This window comes from Neomonachus schauinslandi, chromosome 5 (assembly GCF_002201575.2).
Source record: "Neomonachus schauinslandi chromosome 5, ASM220157v2, whole genome shotgun sequence".
NCBI lineage: Eukaryota > Metazoa > Chordata > Mammalia > Carnivora > Phocidae > Neomonachus > Neomonachus schauinslandi.
Window position 1 is genome coordinate 74,889,521 of NC_058407.1, and position 22,944 is coordinate 74,912,464.

Here is a 22,944-nt window from a genome sequence, read left to right on the forward strand (position 1 = left end):
CCTAATTTGCTCTAAGGGTTCCCACTATTTGCTTAAGTTTGGCAGTATAAATAAGACAGGATAGTTTTAAAACTCCCTATTTGTTGAGCATATCATGCAGACTTCCAAATAACCACTTCTGAGAGCCTCCAGTTTAAATGAACACATAAATGCCCAGGCTCATTAACGTCTTGATGAATAATCTTGAAGGGCAAGGGAGTAAAATCATTGAACTTCCTAAGTTAAAACTACAAAACACTTTTGGGTTCGGACCTTTTCAAAGATGACTAATGGGAAACACACACTACGGGGATTTTTTTATTTAATCAAAAAAGACTGCATTTTTCTAAAACTGCTTTTCCCCCTCATATATTATGAAATTCAGTACCATAGAATTCATTTCTGCCAGGAATAATATTTGAGAAAACTATTCATGGCTCAAATCATACCCATTTAATTAAGCCATGGCTCAAATACATAAATATTTAATAAATAATTTTTATTTATCTATTTATTATTTTTAAAGCTAATATTATCATTGAAGTCATTAAAAATTAGCATTCAAAATCCTTTTTATCTTTGGTACTGAAATTATCCTTCAAGTGTATCTCTTGAATTTTGACACAAAATTATAATTATATAAACTGCTGATCTGCTTGAGGTCATCCTCAGTTCCCAAACTCTTTGAAGTGCTACGAATTTAGTTTCAGAGGAGAGCGCTCTTCTGTACTAGTTAGAGCAACCAGTGATAAAAATGACTTTTCCTACCTATTTTTAAAACGTGGTGGGTAACCCTGGGAGAGCTGGAGCTTAAACACAAGGGCTAAAAAAACCATTGCATGCCAAGGCTCTTTCTCCCCCCTGCAGACGGAGTCAGATGGCCCAGGAAACACAGCAGCAGACAGACCCTCCCACAGACCTCACAGAGCTTCTGTCTCTGTTAGATCTGCATGGTTTAGAACACGTTTCTTTTTTAGGCAACTAAACACATTATTCAACATAAGTTAGGGCAAGTAGCATGGGGTGGTCACATTATACAAGAAGGGTGTTGGAAGACCCCATGGAGTCCAAATACTCTTCCTAATCAAGGAAGACATTTCTTTTTTTCTTTCTTAGTTAACATACAGTACGATTTTCGTTTCTGGAAGAAGACAAGCATTTCTGCTCGACCAGCTGAGCCACAAGTTATAGCTCACTTGGCCCAACACCATCACATTATATTCATGATGATTTAAAAATGTGTTCATTATTTCAGATTTCTTACATTATTTCAGATTTTCATAAATACTTCATATGATACTACTTCTATTTTACATTTGCATAAAATGCCATACACTACATATATTAAGACAGAAACATGTTCTTGGCTTACCGGTTAAGAAATTATTTCTTAGATGTAAATATTTGATAAGTTCTAATTATTTCAGGTACAGGCTGTATTCAGTTCTGATCGCTAACCGCCTTCAGGAACCCACTTGTTACTCAACCTTTACCATTTAAGAACCTACTTTTTGTAGGTAGATCATGTTGAAAACAGTAGGCTTAGGAAACTGTTACTGAGATGTAAAAATGGATATTTCTTCAGAAAGTTTCTTTTGTTGTCCCAGTAAGCAACTCCCTGATAGAAGGGGACTGAAGTGCTAAATCCCAAACATCTCCGTATATTTAAATATTACACCCAAGGCTGCACATGTTGGGCATTCCCTTCACATTATGATTATCTATGATCAACTTTAATAATTTAGTTTTACAACGAAATCAGTCTGTAAGAAGCATATTTGGAAAATATGAGGAAAATGCTCATGTATTCAAAACCCTACACCTAAAAAGTTATTTGAACATTTGTAAGCTGAAGGAAGTATAAAACAATTTTTAGGTGAGAAACAAAGATAGAGAACACTGATCTAAAATTACTCAACATCGTGAGCATGTTTTATTTCTCGTGTTTCTCATTAAGTAAACATTCCTTCTTTTTCAATTCTGGGATACAGGGTCAACACAAGTGATTTAAATTCTCTCTGCCTATGCTCCTCACAGCATAATGAAAATCAGGGAGCGTCTCCTGGTGGTACAGTGGTGTACCGTGGTGGTTAGGACAATGTGTGCCAGACTCGATGGGCTCAATTGTTTTCAGGATGGGTGACCCTGGAGAAGTTACGTTACTTCCCCCTCCTCCTCAGTTTCCTGGTTTAAAAATGGGTGTGATAACTGTTCCTACCTTCTGGGAGTTGTAATGATTAACAAGTGTAAAGAACTGAATACATGTCATGTACACGGTAAGAACTCAAATGTTGGCTATTAACTTTTCTGCCACCAAGAAGTGACAAGAACTGTGAGGGCATTAAATTCGATCCATTTGGCAGAGGTGTGGGTGGGAAGGAAGCCAATCATAATCCCAGTGACTACGAAAAGGAGTTTTTTTAGGTCTATATGGATTTTATCATTTCTCTGTGGGGACCGCAGAACCTGGCCTATGCTGTATTCACATGGGTAGAAACTAGAAACATTTGTAATTCATTAAATTGCTTTTCTTTAAAATAAATCATCCCTGTGAAGGCATAGCAAGCAACCTAAATTCTGTGAGTTCAGAAGATACAGAACTGGGGCAGGTAACCGTTTAGTCAAACCAGTTCCTAAAAATAAAAAAACAAGGTGAAATAAAATTAAACTTAAAAAATTTCCCCACTAGCCTTTCCACTCCTTACCTAATTGAAACACTTAAAGAAGTAGGCTTCTCCACTCTTCCCCCAAGCAAATTAGAGAAGTTATGAAAGAGGCCACAGACCTTTGCCTTGAGGAACAGTTAGGTACTGAGAATGGTTAGTAATAGTAACACATCGAGAGCACCCTATGCATCAGGCCTGTGCCACACTGAATCCCTCAAAACTATTCTCTTCCCTACTTTACAAGTAAAAACAAAAACCCCCAAAAAACAAACAAACAAAAACCACACACACACACACACACAGAGAATCTTTGCCAGCAAAAGCAACTTTCCACGATTACACAACTAGCAGGGGGTAGAGGTGGGATTTCAACCCAAGCCATCTGCCTCCAGAGCTCATTCACTCATACCTGTAATCAGCAGGTGCTGAACATTGGTTGCGTGCCTGGCACTGTCCCAGGCCCTGGGGGAGTGGGGTGCTTGATGGAGAACGGACTGTGGGTTAGGACCCCCATGTTCTTCACCACTGCACACACTGGGTCTCACTAGGATGGGTCTGAACATTTATCATCATATTCAGTTATTTACATAATTAAAATGACTCTACAGCTGGCGGCTGTAATAAGATGGCATTCGTATGTTAGCAAAGAACGTTCCTGAAGTAAAAACTCTGTGGCTGGAATCCTGTTGGCAGACTAGACATCAGTAGGGAGATGCTGGTTTGGGACTTCTTTAATCATGTACCTTCTCCTGCTAACTCCTTGTCTCCCTCCTGCAACTGGCTGCATAATCCCCTCTGAGACCAGGTCACATGGGGGCTCCTGGCTATAACCATGCCCACATGCAGCCTGCTCCTGACATCAATTCCTGACATACGTGGAAATATATCTAGGCCGGCCCCTACTCAAAAACAGCCTTGCCCTGGTAGAAAAGTAACACATTCATTAAAATAAAGAAAGAACAATAAGTAGACTATAAAAGCTACAGACTATAAAAACTTCATACCATCAGAGGCCAAATAGCTGGAGATGAAGTATTACACAAAGATGGAAAGTCCTGGGGGGGGGGGGGGGGGGCAGTGCTCTGATGCTGAGTGCGAGTTCACCCACATGGAGGTAAATTCATGACGGGTTTGTAAAGCTTTCATTGGAATAGAAATTGTCAAGTCTCCAGTTAAGTGTATGGGGAGTACATAAAGCTGCCTTTAAGATTCTTCAGTTAATCTCACATAAAGGGCACTATCACTGCAAATATTCTTTTAAAATGTCAATTATAAATTTTTCTCCAGCCTTCAAATTCAGTTTTAATGAGGATAGTGAGTGGAGACAAAAGAGAAACACATTCATGAGATATGCATTCTATTCTTACTGCTTATTTGTCTGAGAACTATATTCTAAGGACAAAAGACAAGCAAAAGAAAAAGTAGGGCAAACATCCTAACAATTCCAGGTTTTATATTTTGGAAGGTAATGAATCACTGCACTAATCCTAGCATTTATTCACACAAGGGAGATGAAGGCAGCCCCTAGTCTACCCACTAGCGGCCAGTAAAATAAACTCTAGCTCTCTTGCATTTCCACGGAGCACGTGTAGACTTCAGGTATCCAGTGTATGTTAGCATAGCCCATATTCAAGATAAAATGTAGCAAATATAATTATGGATAGGAAGTCATGGTGTTGGAAAGGAGAGCTTGGGATCCATGGATCTGACATGCAGCTGGGTGAGAAGAGAAAGGACGTCTGAATTTACCTGACAGTTGGGCAGTCTTGCCTCCCGGCTAGTTGTGAGCACTGTGGCGGTACGGAGGCAGCAGGCTGCTGACAATCTACAAGAAACTGATAAATTAGACATATATACAAAGAGATGACAGAGCATCGTGTTAGTAACTAAAGCAGTTGCCTGAGAGATTTAGTGAGGAATGTGCATTCATATAGAAACATCTGACATTTTATTTCCCCCTGAATGATGCCAATAGAAAAGACGTTTTTCTTAATTAAATACAGTATTTAAAAATCAGTGATACCAAATTGGTAGTGGGGTTTCTCAAGTACATTAGAATATATGTGGCCATTCACATTTGGTATCTGGATACATCTAAAAATGAAGTTCTTCAAGTTCTGAACTTGAACATGATGGCAGTTACTTGCTTAGCACTTAGATCTGCTTTTCCAAAATGGAATATGCTACTTAGATCTGCTTTTCCAAATGGAATATATTCAGATAACTGCCTTTATTGTCAGGACACATGGGCATATTGTCAATCCCATAGGTACATTGAAAAAAGCAAGCATGAAATACAATATTTTCCATGATTAACGAGATATCAGAGAAAGAAATCATCTTCACAGTTTTCTGAAAATTTTATTAATCAAAAGCAAGATTTATTAGCAGAAATATTAGAATGCTTATTATATAGTAAATTGTTAGTAACTTGGACTGATGGAGAAAGCTAAGCTGAATGGGAAATCTATTTTTGTTATATTTTTGCCATTTTAAAGTCACATAATGTAACTCATACTAGGTTCACAAAATGCTACCTAATAAAACTCCATGTTTTAGCTGATCAGTTATGTTAACCACCTACTGCAAGAAAGACCATGTGCTGAGTGTTCTAAACTAATCAAAGAACAGTCTGTTTATTGGTACTAGGCTGACTATACTAGAGTCAACTGAGAAGCTGGTTAGAAATGCATATGTTATATTTCCGTAAAAAGCTTCTGCAAAAAAGTTAAAATTAGAGTCAGACTTGAAAATTCAATTATTCTCAAGTAACTGCAGCATGTCCTCTCGCTAAGTGCTTAGACCAAGTATTTGCTTAGCAAATTTCTTTCCGTATTTGTTATATAGATAATACTAAAGCCAAATTATCATAAAACCTGGATTTATAGGCTTGAATTATTGAAGCTCTACTGAAATTTACATTCACAGGCCTGTATCTAAGTATCACTTGTTCTAAAGCCAGTATATTTTCATCACAGCAAAACCTGACTATATAATTCCAGAATACCAAAATTCATGAAAACTGCTGATGCTTTTGCTTATAACATTGAAAACACACTAAAGCTGTCTGTGATGTAAAGTAGACAGGCTTGATTTGCGTTCATTCAAGAGAACATCCTTACTGAAGGGAGCCTTTCATAGGTGGTTTTTGTTGCAGAGTAGCTTATTAATTATTACTTATTAATAGGAACGAGATCTGCTTCTCATTCGTAGCTGGTGTTCAGATTATCACACTCAGTAAAAGTCCTTCAAATTTAACAAGTATTTCCATTTTCTCCACTTTGGGGTATTCTTTATTTTTTTTCCTTTAACTCTTTGTCTTCTCATTTTGCAGCTTGATTAGCTCAATGATTCCCTTTTGTAGAAACTCAGAGTCTTAATGAATTCCTTTATGATTCTTTTATCTTTTCCAACAGCTTTCCTATCTCAGCGATAATTTGGGGATGTCTTGGACTCATTCAGATAATGATTTTGAGATGGTCAGCAGACATGAAGTTTTAAGTTAACCGGGAGACTGCTGCCCTCCTATGGTGTATTTGGGTAAATACAATGGATGTAAATGAAAATGAGCACTCGGAAAACCACTCTGGAATTTGGCCTCAGGGCTTCCATTTCCAGGGAGGTATAAATGAAGCGCTCCTATAGCAAAATTTTGGCCTCTATGGAATGACAAGCCTTAGAATTAGAGTAATTCGAGTACTTACATGGTTTAAATTTTTTTCCATATCTCACTTACATTAGAAATGTTTTTTTGCTAATGCAGTTATAGATTATTATTCATTCAAAACATGCTCTGTGATGAAATTTAGAAAGCAGGTGAGCAGGACCACAGTGTACTCCCTTAATGAACTGTTTAATAAGTGGTGGATATTCCTGATATTTGTAGTGAATATCGAATTTTTCTCCTTTAGAAGTAACATCACCTCTGGGCTAATTATTATTATTATTTTGTACTTGTTATTTATAAGTACCTAGCTAAGTGTTATCCTTAAAGGATAAAAAGCAAATTCTACAGATAAGATGGTGACAGATGAAAAAAATAAAATTTGAAGAATAGCTGTATTGCTCTGACTCAGCTGTCTTCTAAATCTCTCTTCTCAGGTTAATAGCCCTCCAGTTACATACAAATCTAACCCAACTGAGCAGTGGATATGTATCAGCATATACTTTGTGAAATGAAAGAAGTGAATTGGGAGATTGGGAAAATCCTTCTCAGCTCCCCCCCCAGATGCTGTGGGCTCTACATAATCTTCCCTGCTCTTTCCAGGATCTATGCTGGGGTGGACTCACTTTTGAAGGAGCTAGGCCTCGTGTCATTACATTTGAGGACATAAAAGATGACAATTATGTGACCCAAGCACGACTCATTAACGAACCCCAGCAATCACTGTTGTCATCTGGGCCACCAGAACACAACCATTCAACAATCAAGTTACTAAGCTCTTCGTATGTGTTCAAAACTGTTAGGCATTGGGGACAAAGGGAAAACAGAGAAGATATGGTCCCTGGCCAATTGGGTAAGACAATCATATTCAACCAGCAATTACAATAAAATGTCATGATGATGATGATGATGATGGTATGCTCATGCTCCCCATGTGCCAGGTACTGTGTAGGCACTGAACCTGCATGCTCTCCTAGAACCCTGTTCTATGAGTCGCAGTTGATGGATGAGATAAAGGGGGACTTAGGTTAAGTAACTAGCCAAAGACTGCTAAGAGATGGATCTGGATTTGAATCCAGAATTGTATGATCCAAAGGCTGGATTGAATTTACAGACATATCACTGCACTGCTTTCCATGATAGGGAAATGTAGGGACCTCAGAGCAGAAACACTTAACCTAATCTAAGTGGTCAGGGAATGCTTCCTGGAGGTTGTAACATCTAGGCTAATGCCTAAAAACACAAGTTAGCCAAAGAACTTCTTTGCAACTCTACATGGCTTATGGTCTCTACTAATAGTAATAAAATATTTCATCATAAAGTTTTTTGAAATGCTCAGAACTGCATTAGATAACACTGTACATTCATAAGGTTACAGGCCTGAGAAATGTCAGAGCATACTCAAGAGATTGCTAGTGTCTCCAGGGCACATGAATAAGGGATATGACAGCTTAAAGCATCTATAGGTCTGTACTAACATACACATGAAGAGTACCCATGTATGGCATTCCTCCATAAACAAAAGCCAACTAGAAAGGAAGGTAAAAAAAGGAAGGAGAAAGAAGGAAGGAAATTATTTGCTGAATCAACATGATGTAATTTCTCTTAGGAACTTTATATTAGCCCTGTTTTAAGTCTTAGCAACACTCCAGAGGTATTATTTTCACTATTCCTACCACAAGGAAATAAATATTTCTGATATATGGGACTCTATCAAAATCTCATACACCCTGAGGCTATTTTTTTCCTTTAACATTTTTCATGGCACCAGAAACAAATATAAAGTTGGCATCATAGGAGGTGCTCCACAAATATTCACTGATTAAATTAATACACAGTCACTATATATATTAACTCACCCACAGTCACACTGCTAGGAAGTGGCAGAGCAAGGATTTAAAGTCAGACTTCTCTGTTGCTGAGGCCTATTTTCTACTCACTACTCTGGCTGGCTCTCAAATTGACACCAGCTACCTCTAGAAAATATCAGGGTCATAGAGTCAAAGAAACATAAATAAGAACTTCACCACACAGTTGGGAGAGTAATTTGAAGGTGCCCAATTACCTCAAAACCACAAAGCAAGGTAAAGGGTACAAGAATGGGATATTATTCCATTTCTATAAATTAATGAATAGGGAGAGAAAGTCTGGTCCTAGGGTCTAAATTGCTCCTACAGCAATTTAGAAAATTTACCAATTTTCTAAAAGCCAATGCCTTAGAAAGTCCCTTGAGCCCACTGGTGGCTGTTTGGGGAGGGAGGGAGAGCCTCAGGTGGAAGGAGGCAGGGAACCCCTCTGTGCTTGGGTTCCACGCTGGGCTCAGCTGCCAGTGCTGAGAGGTGGGTGAGGACCCTGTCAGTGAAAGCTCCTCTGTGGAGACCACACCCGGCAGTTGTGCGGCTGCATGAACGGCTTCCTTGGTCCCCAGATGCTCTGTGGGAAGTAGCGCAGCAGCTCTGTGGCAAACAGTCTCCTACAGAATGGCCAGCACTGCAACTCCTGGTTTTCCAGACCTCAGAACTAATGCCTCCCGACCGTTTCATGAGCATCCCTACCTTCCCTCATGACCACAAAATCCCCAGGTGCTACACACTTTCTGTGAAAACTCTCTCTGTCCCCTGAGTTTTCCTCAGGCCAAATAATGCAAGTTCTTCCTCACAGGACACATTTTCAACTTCGCTTGCTCTCCTCCTTGCTCTTTGACCATGTTCCAGGTGTGTGCAACAATCTTCTAAAAATGAGGTGTTCTGAAAGGAAATCATGTGGGATAAGATGTGATTGGTGGAGTGGAGTGGCAATCTTGCCTCATGTGAGATATCCCCATTCTGTTAAAAGAGCAGAAGCCTGCATGGCAATATTTTTTTTGGCAGCCATGCCCCACTGCTGTTTCATATGAGCTTACTTTGGCTACAGATGGTGCTATCAAGTCATGCTTCCTCCATCCTGTACTTGGGGTGTCTGGAATCCCAATGCAATATTTCACATACTTAAACAAATTTTTTTTATTTACTTAAGCAATCTACACCCAACGTGGGGCTTGAACCCATGATCCTGAGATCAAGAGTTTCACGCTCCTCTGATTGAGCCAGCCAGCCGTCCCTCACATACTTTCAACTTTGTATTTATCTCTCGTAAGTCTCACCTTTTTCTACCTGTGCATCTTTTAGATCCTATTCTGTAATCTAGCATATCAACTTCCTCTCCCTCTTATTTCTCCCTCAAATCATAAAATGTCATAATCATGACCTTAATATCTTCATCTTTATCTAAGATTAGTAACTAATAATGGCGTCAGGCTAAATATCCATCTATGAATTTGGGCCCTTTGAAGATGTCATTCAACCAGTTATAGACCCAAACAATTACATCATCATCTAGAATTTTCTCTATTTGTCTAAAAAATATTATAAAATACCTGGTTACTTGTTTGCCAAAATTCGGGTATATTATGTTACCACTTTCCCTGATCTTATGAGACAGAGAATGAAAGTAAGTCTAGTGTAAGTCATTCTTGATGAACTCATGCTGGCTATTAGTAATCCTTATTCTATATTGAGCATATGAAACCCATTCACTTCCAGAAATTTGCCTAGGATCAACCTCAAGGTTGTTGGTCGACAGGTTAAAGAACGTCTTTCTTTTCCACTGTATAAAAACTCTATTTCCACATTTCCTCCTCTGATCCATGTAGGAACTCATCTGCTCACTTCCATATTCTATTTCTCCCTGGGCACCTTTTCCTCTATCTTTCGTAAGGCCATGATTTTTTTGCATCTTTCCTTCAACAAGAAAAGTGAGGAGGAAAGGCATGTGTGTTTTCCTTTTTTTCCCCTTCTCATTTAAAAATGGCAACCCATATATTTCAAAAATTGGTGGAAAAAATGAAAACTCATGATACAAACAGCAAACATGGCTCTTGGTGAGACAGTTAATATCTCTGTTAACTTGGTGTACTATTTCCAAGATTGTTAAAGAAAGATAGGTTCAGTAATTAAATTCACCCACTTAAACAACTGCTGTCATATAATAATGACATTGCTGTTATTTGCAAATAGATATCACTTTGGAACAAATATCTTACCTCATTGGAGTAAATGGTCCATATTCATTAAGGACCTTTCAATGAGGACAGATGATTAGCAGCAGAAAAGCAAGAATGTTTAATGATGAAAGTTATTAAACAGAAGGTCGACAGAAATGGTTATGGATTGTCCTACAATAACTCCCTAGTTAATGATCAAAGCATAGAAGACATCCTCTTTTGTGTCCTTAAGGGAGATGAAAGGATATCATCCCTCTTTCTTCTTTCTGCACACCTGGTCATATCTTCCAAACTATTTGCTAATTGGGATTTCAGCAATGACAGAAAAGGAAGAGCTGGCAGAAGAGGAAAGGATGAGAAATAATAGTAACATGTAATATTTATTAAGTGCTGTATCTCTGCAGACATTAGACTAAACACTTTATATGCCACAGCTCTTTAATCCTTAAAAAAAACTTAAAGAGATAGGTTTTATTTTTATTTTAGAAATGAGAAACTGGGGCGCCTGGGTGGCTCAGTTGGTTAAGTGACTGCCTTCGGCTCAGGTCATGATCCTGGAGTCCCGAGATCGAGTCCCACGTCGGGCTCCCTGCTCAGCAGGGAGTCTGCTTCTCTCTCTGACCCTCCCCCCTCTCATGCTCTCTCCCTCTATCTCATTCTCTCTCTCAAATAAATAAATAAAATCTTAAAAAAAAAAAGAAATGAGAAACTGAGGCCTAGGGAGGTTAAGGAATTTGTGCAGGGTTATCTTCTTTATGATTTTTATAGTGAACAAAAGCTTTCTTGTGCTCACAAAACTCAACTGAGTTTGGTTGTCATAATCCTCATTTTAGAGGTCAGAACACTGAGGATCAGAAGGGTTAAGTGATTTTCTTAAGGCCGGTGGAGAGAGTGGCAAATGAGAACACGAGACCAGTGGAATGCCCCATGGAGCCTATAATGGACTAAATTTTGTCACCCCAAATTCATATGTTGGAAACTCTACCACTACCTCAGAATGTAACTACATTTGAAGATAGGATATTTAAAGAGGTAATTAAGTGAAAATGTCGCTGTGTTAGGGTGGGCCCTAATCCAGCCTGATTGATAGCCTTATGAGCAGACGGATTTGGAAGAGTTAGAACACAGAAACACCAGGGATGGCTTTACACAGGCCATGTGGGGACTCAGGGAGAAGGTGGCCATCTACACATCAGGGGGAGAGGCCTCAGGAGAAACCAAACCTGCCCAACCTTGATCTTGGACTTCCAGCTTCTAGAACTATGAATAAGCAAATGTGGATGGTTGAAGCCCCTCAGTCTGCGGTCTTTTGCTCTGGCAGCCCTCACAAACTAATATGGAGCCTTTGTACTTGCTCCAAAGTGGAAGCAATTGTCACCCCATCTCTTACCTCTTACTCTGCTAACAGTACCTCTCTAGTCTAAGTAATCTAAGAACAGCCAAAGTTCTCCTTATTTTTCTAAACTTTAAGCATTCTAAGGGTTGGGACAACTAAATACATTTTACTGGGGAAAACTAAACTGATGATAGAATATGAGATTTGAGTCATTGATAGAAAATACACATTTCTAGGGGCGCCTGGGTGGCTCAGTCGGTTAAGCATCTGCCTTCGGCTGAGGTCATAATCAAAGGGTGCTGGGATTAAGCCCTGCATCGGGCTCCCTGCTCAGTGGGGAGTCTGCTTCTTTTTCTCCTCCCCACTTGTGCTCTCTCTCACTCTCTCTCTCAAAAAAAAAAAAAAAAATCTTAAAAAAAAATACACATTTCTGTGCACTGGAGACAGAAAAAATGCAAATTATTAAAGAAAAGCCTCCCAAACTCAGGAGTTCTGGATATTTGCAAATAATAGCACAAAGGTGCTCCCCATAATTAGCTACTGACATACTTATACATACACCCAGCTCTTAAGTGAGGGCCTTACACATCAATCCTTGGGAATGGATAATAGGTATCTCACAATAATTTTCTTCCATCTTCCAAGGATGTAGCAATTCTCTGTGGTCTCCTCATCTTCCTCTTCACTCCCATTCTCTCTCCCCTGTGCTCCTCAACTTTCCTTCATGTCAGCATGAAATTTAGAGTCCATCAGAGAGACTTTGGTGTTTAGATCCCTGGCTCCACCGAACAGGAGCTGAGGGACACCAAAAAAGTGACTTAAAAGTTCTGAGCCTCAGTTTTTCTGTTAAGTGAGGACATTAAATAGCACTTTGCAGACCAGGTGAGAGAATGCCTGTGAAAGCATGTAGCCCAGGGTCTGTTGACAGGAACTGGTGATTGATTACACATGAGGGACTAAGGGGAGAAGTCAAGGTGACCTTGAGGTTTTCAGCTTCAAGAAACAAAGTAAATGCCATTGACAACAATGAAATTTAAAAAGCCAAGATAGACCATATGATGAAATAATTTTGACGATGATATATATTTTTTGCCCCTATCATTACATTCATCTGAAATGCTCTTCTCTTGGACTATTCAGAACTAAAAGATTTCATCTTTATTCCCAACCACCCAGGAGGAAGTGTCTGCTTTCCCTAAACTCCTTTAGCACTTATTGCATCTCCTTCAACATTTCTGCATACAGCTTTGACCACTGCTGTCCTTGCGGTATATCTAATCTCTTCCATCACTCTATGTGGTTCAGAGTAGGGAGGACCCTGCCTTATAATTCTTTGTTTTCCCACAAGAGTTTGCTTGGGGATGCATGTGGTGAAAAATACTTGCTAATATAGTTATTTCACCCTCCCTAAAGCATCCTTGGATTTGTTTATTAGTACTTTATTAATGTATTGTCTGATGGATCCATTTGAAGAAGGGAGAATTTACAATTAGGCATTGCTAACATAATATCTTTCTAATAGAAGAAATAAGAAAGAGGAAATACTATCTGATAAAGGTTTTAAAGTTAATTTAGTAACATTCAGTGATTAATTATTCTTCTCTATAATTGTAAGACTTTGATGTATAAATCTTGAAAATAATTTTAATTACCATTATTTAAAGTGTGCCAAATAACACCAGTACTGAATTATTCCTCACTAAATCTACAAAATGATTAATAGTGTGTTAGTGAATTAACAGAAAAGTTAATGGTAAGAAGCATCAAAATACATTCTCCTAATAGTAACATCTTGAACACTTAAGTACTCCTATGGATGCCTATACACATAAACTGAAAAAAAAAAAAAAAATACATAAAGAGTAGAGAATTTAGGAAAAAAATAAGAAATATTTAAAGTAGGAACATTTTATAAAGAAAAATAATAAGGAGAGCATGAGATAGAAGCATCGACATAAATATAAACAGTAATCAGGAAAAGTTGAAATATTTTTTAAAAAATCTAATGATGAACTTAATGGTACATTGACACTAATAAAAATGGAGAGCTGTGAACAACTTTTAGCATTTTATAATCAAACACATAGAGTTGGCTACCTCATTCCTTTTTGCCAAACATATGACATATCCTGTTAATACATTAGTTTCTCTGAAAGTATCCACAGATAAGACAATGGCCTTATTTCCGACTACCCAGGAGTGTAATCTACTAATTCATGTCACCAGATACTTCCGCCTTATCTTTCCATCAGTGTTTAACACAGCAAATTCCGTTACAGGTTTATACCCTTGATAGTCAGAAACAATCATTATTCATTAAAATTTTCCAAAGAACAGTAAAGACAGAATTGTTGAAATACATAGAAAACAATTCAATGTAGACAATGCAAAAATATGACCTGATAACAAATCTTAAAAAACATCTGGCTCTGCCTTCATACAAATGACAACTGCATATAGTTTATCACATTTTGGTGACAAGCATTAAAATGGTCTTCAATGATGTAGAATCAGAACTTGCGAAGAAGAGGGAGCATTTTTAGACATTTCAGTCATTATAGATTAGACAAAAACTTTTACCCAGCTTTCCATTTGCTGTCCTGATGGATAACATATGACTAGCTGATAAAACAAAGCAATATTCACAATCTACTTTTTATTTCAAACCTTGCAAAAGAGAAATATACAAATGCCCTGCAGTGAAGTCAACTTTCTGCTCCTGAACAAGGTACAATGAAACCATGAGCATGTGTGGAATCAACTGCCTACGGTAGGAAGACAGAAGATAAATTTGGGGGGCGGGGGATAAAATACAGTGGCACCAAGAGGTAAAAGTACATTTTGCTGCCAGATTCTTACACCAGTTAAACACCTTTTCAAAAACAGCCTTTTGTTCAGAAATGACCTTCCCAAGAACAGTGTCAGCTGGCACAGCGTTAACTCAAGGTGGTATGATGGTCTGTTCTCATTCAGCAAAGTCAAAAATAGCACGTAGCAGATGAAGACCAGCTATACCTTTGAAGTGTCAGAATTAATTTCATCATCAGAAAGACACAAAAGAGAAATTAAGTTAAACAAACTATAACCAAAAACCCACTAAAAAGATCCATTGTAAAAAACATATCCCCCAAAGAAAAATATAGGAGACACCACTCAGTGAAATGTGTTTGATTTTCTTATTTAATACTTTTTTTCATCATTGAAAAAAAAAAAAAACCAACACTAGAAAATATTCTGAGAGGTTCAGGGTTTCCTCTTCTGTAAAGCGATGGATCTGAAAATTACAGATTTTCACCAATGCCAGTGGTTTCTTGGCTTTTTTTTTTTTACTTTTCTTAGAAAAGAAGAAATACTTATGTAATCCATATTTGGGGGGGAGAACATTTCAGAGACCCCCAAACTAAATCAAGTGTTACAAAATACACTATGTCCTCACAAGCAAATTAAACCATAAGTATAACTCGGTTAAAGGAAAAGCAATATATTTAAATACTAAATATTTTTAAAATCCAAGTTTACAGAAGGTGCTTATTCATTTTTCAAAGAAAATAATAAGAATTTACAAAGATAAGCTTCCTAATGTAAAAGTATGTGATTTATAGAAACTTATTTGAAGCAAAGCTACTCAGGAATAATTCTATTAAAGAAAATAAGGTTCACCTACAGGTTTATAGCCAACTTACCTCTTTTTGCTTTTGATGTCAAGTAGTGCATAAAAAGAGAAAAAAATTTATGTTTAACTGATTCTATTGTCATTACATAATGGCTTACTCCATAAATACCTAGAGTAAGTGACTATCCTATCCTTGTTTTTTTAAGGACATATGAATAGAGGTAGAGCCAGGACCACCTGGATGGCCAGAAATAGGTACACAAGGTGCACTTAGCAGCATCCTCATTGGGATGTCTGTACCAGAGCACCCCCTCCTACTCTAAACTTCGAATTTCAGATCTTAGGATCCAAACTGATCACAGACTGATTCTATTTGTAGTAAGACATACTCTTATGTGCAATGAAGAATTGGGAGGCAAGGCTCAGGTTAGAGCAAAAAATGGACTAGATGAACAGCATCAGGCAGCAAAAAAGTCCTTAACATGAGGAAAGTTTTTCCCCTTCAACTAAAAAAAAAAAGCAACAATTTTATATCCACTAAAAGTAGGTTTAGCTAAAGTAACAGTCCTGCTCTAAATCAGTGTCCTGCAAAATAAACATACATATTTTCATATAAACCTATCAGTGCAAATATATGACATTAGAATTGTTTCTTTCAACTATTTTAAGTGTAACAGTCTAATCTAGTCCATCTCTTGAGAACCTTCATGCACTAATTCAGTTACATGAGGGGCCAGCTTGAAAAGCAGTCCTTCAGAAGGAGATCTGATTTATGGTCTGGACACACGGAAGTGACATAACCTATACACCAAAAAAAGAAAAAGAAAATCCCCAGAGTCCAATAATGAGCAAAACTGAAATAAACTTGGCTTTTACATGTACAGTTCCTAAAAACTTAAGATTTGTGATATGGAGAACATATCAATGACTGTTTTTGGCAAGAGGCGACAATTAAAGGACAGTAAAATTAAGAGTTATAGGACATCTTTATGACTTTACTTCTTTTAAAAGTAAACAATAGAAAGGAATAAAGCAGCTGTTTTGAGTTACGCTTTTCCTTTTTCCTCGCATAATTTCAGGCACAATACACTGGGGAAACAGCCAAGGAAACCAAACAAACATCAACAGATGACTAAAGAGAGGGGTGTGTAGAAGAAGGGACATACAGGGTGGCTGGATGCTCCATTGTTATGCAATGAATACGGTGCTCTGTGAATCTTTTCTGCTTGCTTAGCTGTACAAGTTTAATTACTAGGTCACTTTAAGTAGTCTAGGTGCAAGTGCTATGGAACTACATTTCCACTACATCATTTAAAACAAAGGAACAAGTAGCAAGGGTAGCCTTTCCATGAGCATTACAACTACCCGTCATTTGCACCATGCTCACAGCAGAACTCAGGCTGCTCCTTCAGACCCTGACCAACTTGCTCAGAGCTCAGGAAGGCCACTGAAGCCAGGGTTAGCATGTAGAAAGGTCCATTCCCCAACTGTCTGTTAAGGCCTCAGAAGGGTCTGGTTGGCTGCCATGTTGGTGGGCACTACAGAAACATTTCTGAATTAAATCAGTGGCCTCTGTATCATGTATACCAATCTAGGTATGCTTTTAGAAATTGAATCCCATCAGTTTTGAGAAGTAAATCAAAGTGTGAGCACCCAGCAAGAACTTGGCGTGAACTCTGGAACACTGTTCCTTTCTGCCTTGCACAATCAGTGAACACATAGACACTTTAAACTGTCAAATAAAAAAAGTTTGTTCTGTTTATTAAGAAAATGGAAATTTTCCTTTTTATTGACACAAACTATACTACTGGTGCTGAGATATTTTAATATTTTTCCTTACAAGTCTATTTGGAAATATGGGTTGTATACAAAGCTCCAGTCCCAGTCAAGAAGGGAATGATTTGTATTCATAGAATCAGAGAGTCTCAGAGTTGGGAGAAGCTCCTTCATTATTTCTTCACTGTAACTGTCCATATATCATTAGAAATGTAAAGGAGAGTCTATAGTTATTAACCCCAAGATAGACTTCACTGGGATCTATTGCAGCTTTTTCTTAGTATGTTTTTCTTAGTGTTCTTTGTAAATAGAAAATGTCCCTCTGAAAGCTGAAGTTTGGATATAACGTCCTGGGAAATGCTTATGATCAGAGGTTTTGTTGTTGCCTTTTTTTTTTTTTTAAATAATAGAGATTGTTACGTAGTTACAGTGAGGGCAAACAATAGAATACAATAGACGAGTGCCAGCAGACTGGGTTAAATAGGGTTAGCAGAGCAGAGAAGAAGCTGATGGCCATTTTCCCCTGGAATACAATGAGGGAGAGGCCCCAGCTGCCCACCAGAGCTGAGTACCAAAACTCTTCTTTGCAGGGGGGTATGGGATATGAAGGCAAGGCGATGCCAATGGTAGACAGTGGTAGCACCCGACACCCACGAAGGATACCAAAGACACTAAGGGTTAGGCACTGTAGGTAAGTAATTGATGGCAGGTGGGCAGAATAAAGGCTGTTCTCTGACTTGATGGTGGGGAGCATGCACAGGTAGAAAGTAGTAAGAGAACATGAGCAATTTCTTATTTCAGTATTTGGACTAGTTTGTCATTTTGGGGGCAGAGCCCGGTCACTTCAGTGGGTCTGAAGCAGAGCTGTGATCTACAAACCAATCCTAGAGGTGTGTCTCTTTCATGTTTTCTATCTCCCTATTGATATTTTTAGTGAGCCAGAAAGTGTCATTTGGGCAGAATCAGGAGAGGAAGGCAGTTATTGGCTGGAATGTCCTGGGTCTTTTGTGTGTCTCAGCCCATCTGTGCTCCCCTCCCCCAGGAACCCCTCCAGACTCAGCCACCTTCTGGAGGCCTCTATCTTTAGCACCACATGGCTGGACTCTGGTGGACACAAGTATGCCCTGATCACTTTTGCCCTGAATATGTAATAATTAGGTGTATCAAAAAAAACTATTTTCTTTCACTTAATGTATATGTTAGGGAAAGATTTTAGTTTTTTCCTTGAAGAATTTAATAAGAAAATTTCAATTTCTGTGGGTTTAATATTAATAAAACTTAAAAGACTTTAAAACTACATAGTTACACTAAAATCATCAACATGGATTGAAAAATATTATCTAATATAATATGCACATTCCAGCTACAATGTTGGTTTTCATGTGGATCCCTTCATTAATCCTTTTATCATCGCTTATTTGGCTTACAATGCTCAGGTTTTGAATATGGAATTTTATAAGCAAATTTAAGTTCTGGATAGTATACTTGACGGAGGAAGAAGTAAGAAACAAAAACAAAACTAAAAAATAAATAAAAATGCTGACAGAACTGCAGTCATTGGATGTTCCATTAGTTACTGCATTATTTATTGACTGGCTTCAGTTTGCACCATGAAATTATTTACTTAGTATTGTCTTTATCTTCTCTGTTATCCACAACAAAAGGAAAACACATGGGACCCACCTGGAAAGAGTTGTTTTGTGTTTCCGGTCTCTATATGGTGTCATTAAATTCTGCCATCTAAAATTGGCAGGATGCATTATAAACATTATCAATGCACTCCCTACTTAAATAAAATGGACTTTTTATAAGCTTGACTACACCAATTTTTTTTTAAAAAGTTGTATAATTATTTTAAGAATATTTAAGACATATGGTTTCTTAGAGTGTACCTAAACAATTGGAATTAAATTATAATACTGACAAAGAGACCTAATAACAAATAAAAAAGATGTATAAAGAAGAGTATACAAACATTTACTATGTACCTATTTAAAAGAGCATTGCCACCAATCAGAGACAAAGCAGAATCAATCTGCAACAAAAAACATTTGGCCCAATATTTCATTTCAAAAGAAAACCTAAATATGTGCCATTTTAAGTCTTATTGTAAAATTATGAGTAAAATTTTAGCTTTCTGTGCAGAAATTACATCTAGTTAAAACCACTGGTAAGTAAGACGGCCTAGAACTATATGACCAATACAGTAGCTACTAGCCAAATCTGGTACTGAGCCCCTGAAATATGGCTAATTCAAACTGAGATGTAGTCTAAGTGCAAAATATACACTAAATTTCGAAGACTAAGAAGAACAGAACATAAAATATCTGAATAATTGCTTCTATTGATTGCACCTTGCAATGATAATATTATGGATACATTGTGTTAAATAAAACATACTACTAAAATTAAGTTCATGTGTTTCTTTTTACTTTTTCTCATATGGTTACTAGATTAAAATTACATATCTGGTTCACATTATCTTTCTTTTGAATAGCTCTGGTCTAGAAGGTGAAACATTCTTGTGGTGGCCATTTTATTGTTTGGCAAGACATATTTCTATTCTACATTTGAAAACATTTCAAGCTTTCGTAAAGGGTTCAAGTATCTTCCTTGTCCTCCATAATATCTGGTTAAAAATAAACAGAAAGGTGAATATTGATATAAAGAAAGCCAAGCTATATTAAGTGAAAAAAAAATAGCATGCATAACAATGTTTGTGGTTGTGCCAATGTTAATACATATATAATACATAGTTGTGATTATATATGTACCTATTTATATATATTCACTTGTACATATAGAGAATGTTTCTGGAAGGACACAAGAAGTAGGCTGGGAGAGAGCTACTTTCTATTTTACAACCTTTTGTAACCTTTGAACCACCATTATCTATTAATGATACTTAAAAATTATTTTAAAAACAGGTAAAAATGAATAAAAGAGAGTAAAAAATAAGGAAAGCCTACATATTTATAGGTAATCTTTTACTCCGTACTACATGGATATTTTCTTATAATCGCCTTGATTTTTAGGCACCCATATAAAACAACCAAATAAAAAACAAAACAAAACAAAACAAAAAAACCCCAACCAAATAAAGATTATATAAATTATATATAATATGCCATGTTATATATATGATATTACACACACACAGATACACACACTGCCTAAATTAAATGATAAGAAAAGTGAATAACTGACTTGGAAAGTTCCCAAATGCAACTCTTAGGGAGATTTTATTACATCACCTACATTAAATCTCATCTGAAATACACCATTTATAATCTATACATTAGAAGATCTACATGTATAGGTGATAAACTATAATAAAGCCATATATTTGAGATATCATAGAAAATTTGGACTTATTGCCAATTATCCACCAAATTGAGGGCCTACTATGTGCCAGGTACAGTGCAGGATCCTGAAAACTAAAAGATCAAGGAGCAAGGTTCTTGCCCAAAAGCTTACAGATTCATAGAGGAAAGTGATTTAAACATTGTGCCTATGTCATCCGGAGTGAGGCAAAGAGAAGGAGGCAGGTAATTCTACCTGGTGAATATAAGGGATCAGAAAAGTCTTCATAATTCATGTACACAGTGGTAAAACTGGTATGTATGATACATAGAGTTTAAACACTTTGTAAGAGAAAATAACAGAGGAGGAAAATCTTAAAATTCTAAAATATTTTCATATGAAACTAGTTATCTGGGCGAAAATCAAAACATTCTGCTAAATTAGAGAATATCAGGTATTTATCTAAACAAAGCAAATATGGAGCTATTGGGAAAAAGTGAGATACATTTTTTCAGTTTTCAGTTGGGTATTTTTCAGTTTTCAGTTGGGTATCTTTCATCAGAGAGACAGATGGAATCTACTGAAGAGACATCTCTCAGATGACATTTTTAATACTGCACATTCCAACTCAAGATCATCCTATAGTAAAAGATTTCCTGTAAAAGTAGAATTGCTCCTTGAAAAAACACTGAAAAGAAATAGGAGGGTATTGGACATTTCCACTGTAAAATGAACCATGACTAATCCAGAAAAAGAAAAATACTCCTGCAGCATACATGATACAGCAAAATTTGGAAATTTGAACCAATTTCTAATTGTATATTACATTGGTGCCAGATAGAAATGTGTATTTCAACATGTGGTTGGCAATTTTCTGAATTAGTATTTTTGATTTAACTTTTGTCAGATACCAAACCAAGGGCAACATGTTCTAGCATCAGAAAATGCCCAAGCCTTCCTCTGCAGAGAACTCTATAGAAGCTATGTTAAGAGAAAATACAAGCCTAAAAAGATTGCAAGTTTCAACAGACTGCTGTTCGCTCTAGCTATTTCAAGGATTGAATCCTGTGGGGGCGGAAAAAAGCATAATGATTTGGTGAAGGGGAGCTCACAAAAATGGAGAAGCCTCTAGAGGAAAAAATATACTTTAGGGGAAAAAACCACTGAGGCTGTCTGTTAGTTCAGAAAGTCAGTTCAAATAGCATTCACTGAGCTCCTTCTACATATAAAATATGGGAGGATGAAGGAGACAGGCAGTTAGAGTAAGTAGAGCTCCTGCTCTCAGGTATGGTTGGACTTCTCTAAATTCAGACACGTGTCAACATTCACACTTCTCCCTGTTTTGATTCCAACTCTCCACCACCTCTCATCTGCACGTTTCATGAGACTCCATACCTACTTCTTTACCTTAGGTGTTAGTCACTTCCAATCTATTCTCCACCTTGCTGTCAGGGCAATCTAATATAATGAAAACCTAGTTTTATTCTTAAAACAGTCATCTATGCCCAAGGAATAAAGTCCACTCTACAAGCCTGGCTATTTGTTTTCAAGTCCTTGTCTGTCTTTCCAGTGTCATTTCCCATCACTCCCAAGTCCCCTTTCAATTTCTAGTCCCCAAGCTCGTGGTCTTTGCAAAAGCTGACCTTCGTAGAAGGCTCTTCTCATTACCCACACTGGCATTCCTACTGTCTGCCTATCAAGGTCTAGTCAACTTTCATGACCAGCGCTTGCTTTTCTTTTGGGAGAATGCTCCTAACCACCCCAACTCCTCTGTTTATTCTGGGAACATCTATTAACACCATTACTTATTTGAAGCACAAGGATGATGTTCCACATAAATAACATTATATCAAAAGCCAAGAAAAGTGCTACCACATAGTGGTAGCTCAATACCTTCTGTTAAATTTTGATGAATGAGTGAATGAGCAAAAGAGTTAAGGAAAGGAGTGTGGGTTTGGTACATGCTTAAGAACATAAACGACAGGGGCGCCTGGGTGGCTCAGATGGTTAAGCGTCTGCCTTCAGCTCAGGGCATGATCTCCAGGTCCTGGGATCGAGCCCCGCATCGGACTCCCTGCTTAGCAGGGAGTCTGCTTCTCCCTCTTCCTCTGCCTCTCCTCACTGCTCCTGCTCTCTCTCTCTCACTCTGTATCTCCTGGTTTCAAATGAATTTAAAAAAAGAGAGAGAGAGAGAGAACATAAACTACAATATAAAAAACAGAAAAATGTTTGAATGTAGTGAAATGTAAAGGCAATTTTCACTCATGAACATGTTTGTGTCTGTTATTGACTATACATCTAAAAGGGTGATTCCGTATCTAAGGTTAACACTGCTTTAAAGACTGGCAAAACCAAAATATCATACAAAATTTTCAGATTTCAAAATAATACCATTCTCTCCCACTAGTTCAGTAATGGTGTGTCAGAGAAAGAGAAGGAGAGCAAGAGAGAAGTAGGGAGGGGCAGAGGGAATTGAAATCTTTGGGGAAAGCAAAACATCCAAAAGGGAAAGCTCCTACATGCAAAACACAGTGTGAACAGCAAATTGCTTAGGCTGTTACTTCA

At 37.5% G+C, this 22,944-nt stretch overlaps 1 protein-coding gene across 3 annotated transcripts in view; it reads right to left on the reverse strand.

The window, feature by feature from the left end:
* Window positions 1-22,944, reverse strand: part of BICD1 (BICD cargo adaptor 1) — a 205,427-nt gene that overhangs the window by 619 nt on the left and 181,864 nt on the right. Inside the window, exons 9-10 of one of the 3 annotated variants that reach the window (XM_044914890.1) lie at window positions 15,371-15,379; window positions 4,395-4,470 (exon numbers count right to left, since the gene is read on the reverse strand). In XM_044914890.1, the coding sequence (XP_044770825.1) occupies window positions 4,395-4,470; window positions 15,371-15,379 (85 nt within the window). Of the gene's footprint in view, window positions 1-4,394; window positions 4,481-15,370; window positions 15,380-22,944 lie in introns of all 3 variants that reach the window. The other 2 variants (XM_044914891.1, XM_021690666.1) reach the window with 2 other exon arrangements.